At 43.0% G+C, this 1,539-nt stretch overlaps 1 protein-coding gene across 1 annotated transcript; it reads right to left on the bottom strand.

Moving 5' to 3' along the window:
• Positions 1-214: 214 nt before the first annotated feature.
• On the bottom strand, positions 215-775 carry LOC122939494 (cyclin-dependent kinase 5 activator 1-like). The gene has a single exon (XM_044295564.1). The coding sequence runs from the start codon at positions 773-775 to the stop codon at positions 215-217; it is 561 nt and encodes a 186-aa protein (XP_044151499.1).
• Between the last annotated feature and the right edge of the window lie 764 nt (positions 776-1,539).

Raw genomic sequence — 1,539 nt, 5'->3', positions numbered from 1 at the left:
AAACCAGGAGTTCATACAATGCAGCCTGGAGTCTTTTACATCCTGATCTTAAATCTCCAGGAGCCATGATAACTCATATGGCATATATGTATAACATGGTGGTCTTAGATGTTAATACCTCCCTAAAACATGGTCCCTTCACAAAATGTCATATTCTAGCCTCATTTTTCAATACATCTTATGTCCATCCAGATCACGCAGGACACAGGTTGTCTTATCGCCCTTTAGCTTTCAGCTCAGCGAGTGTCTCGCTATAAATCTGGCGGTTGGAATTGATCTGCATCATCTTGGAGCTCATAATGTTGATGTAAGACAGGCATCGGTCCCAAAAGGCCGTCCTTGAGCCCACCAGGAACGGTGTTTCTGGATACCCAATTTCATTGCCGGTGTAGCAGTGGGTGATGAAGTAGCAGGTCAGGACCGACACTTGAAGCTGTTCTACACTGTCTACCTCTGGGGAGATGAGGTCCCGGCATAGCATATAGAGGAAGACAACGCTGCCTGAGCTCAGGAAACTTACGGGTTGGCAACCCGAAGTAAGGAGATAGTTGTCAATATTTTTTAGCCATCCTATAACCTGTGTAGGGGAAAGATCAAGCTTATAGCACCTCCGACGTAGAAAGAGTCCGAGACACCTCAGGAGCTCACTGGACGGGGTGTAGATCACAACACGCCTCTGAGATGATTGTGCAGGGTCAATCCGACGCCGCTTGGCTGGTAAGTCGGGGCAGCAGTGGCGTCTCTTCCTGGACTTCTTAAGTGCATTGTCTGCCATTGTTTTATGGTATCTCTCACTCCCTTTAAAGACAAAAATCCATTATATATTGTGGAGGTTAGCTTTACAAATGGTAGGCAGTCGGCAGGATTAGATGCAACATAAGGGTTTTATTGGAAAAAAACACAATTGGCTTCAGCCTATCAAAGTTCAGTCACATAAAGCACTGATCTTCAGCCCTCATGTGTCATATACCAGTTCAATTTTTAAACAGGCAAAAATACAGGAGTCACCTTTGTGAAGAGTCTTGACTCTTTCTTTCTTTGGCACACTGTGGAGAGGAAATGCTCCCAAGTCCTCTGCAGACCAACACCACACACACACTGACAGTGTGTCTTTTATATTAGCTTCCAGCTGGGTGAGGTGGTAACACACGAAATGGAGTATGGGAGTGACCTTCCCACCCAAACTCTTCTGTCACTCCTAAATCCCAGACCCAAATTCCAGGTACCACAAACTCAGCAATTTAACATCACTGGTTGCCATTTACATCCGGGATTCACATCACTGAGAGCAGCAACCTCAGTGACACATACTTGCCATCAATAGCCTCACCCCTTGGATGCTTACTATATATATACATATATATATATATATATATATATATATATACAGTCATGTGAAAAAATTAGGACACCCTTTGAAAGCATGTGGTTTTTTGTAACATTTTTAATAAAAGGTTATTTCATCTCCGTTTCAACAATACAGAGAGATTAAAGTAATCCGACTAAACAAAGAAAACTGAAGAAAAGTCTTTTCAAGAT

Source organism: Bufo gargarizans, chromosome 5, assembly GCF_014858855.1.
Source record: "Bufo gargarizans isolate SCDJY-AF-19 chromosome 5, ASM1485885v1, whole genome shotgun sequence".
Classification (NCBI taxonomy): domain Eukaryota; kingdom Metazoa; phylum Chordata; class Amphibia; order Anura; family Bufonidae; genus Bufo; species Bufo gargarizans.
The sequence above is the reverse complement of the archived record's forward strand: the minus strand, read 5'-3'. Positions and strand labels throughout refer to the sequence as shown.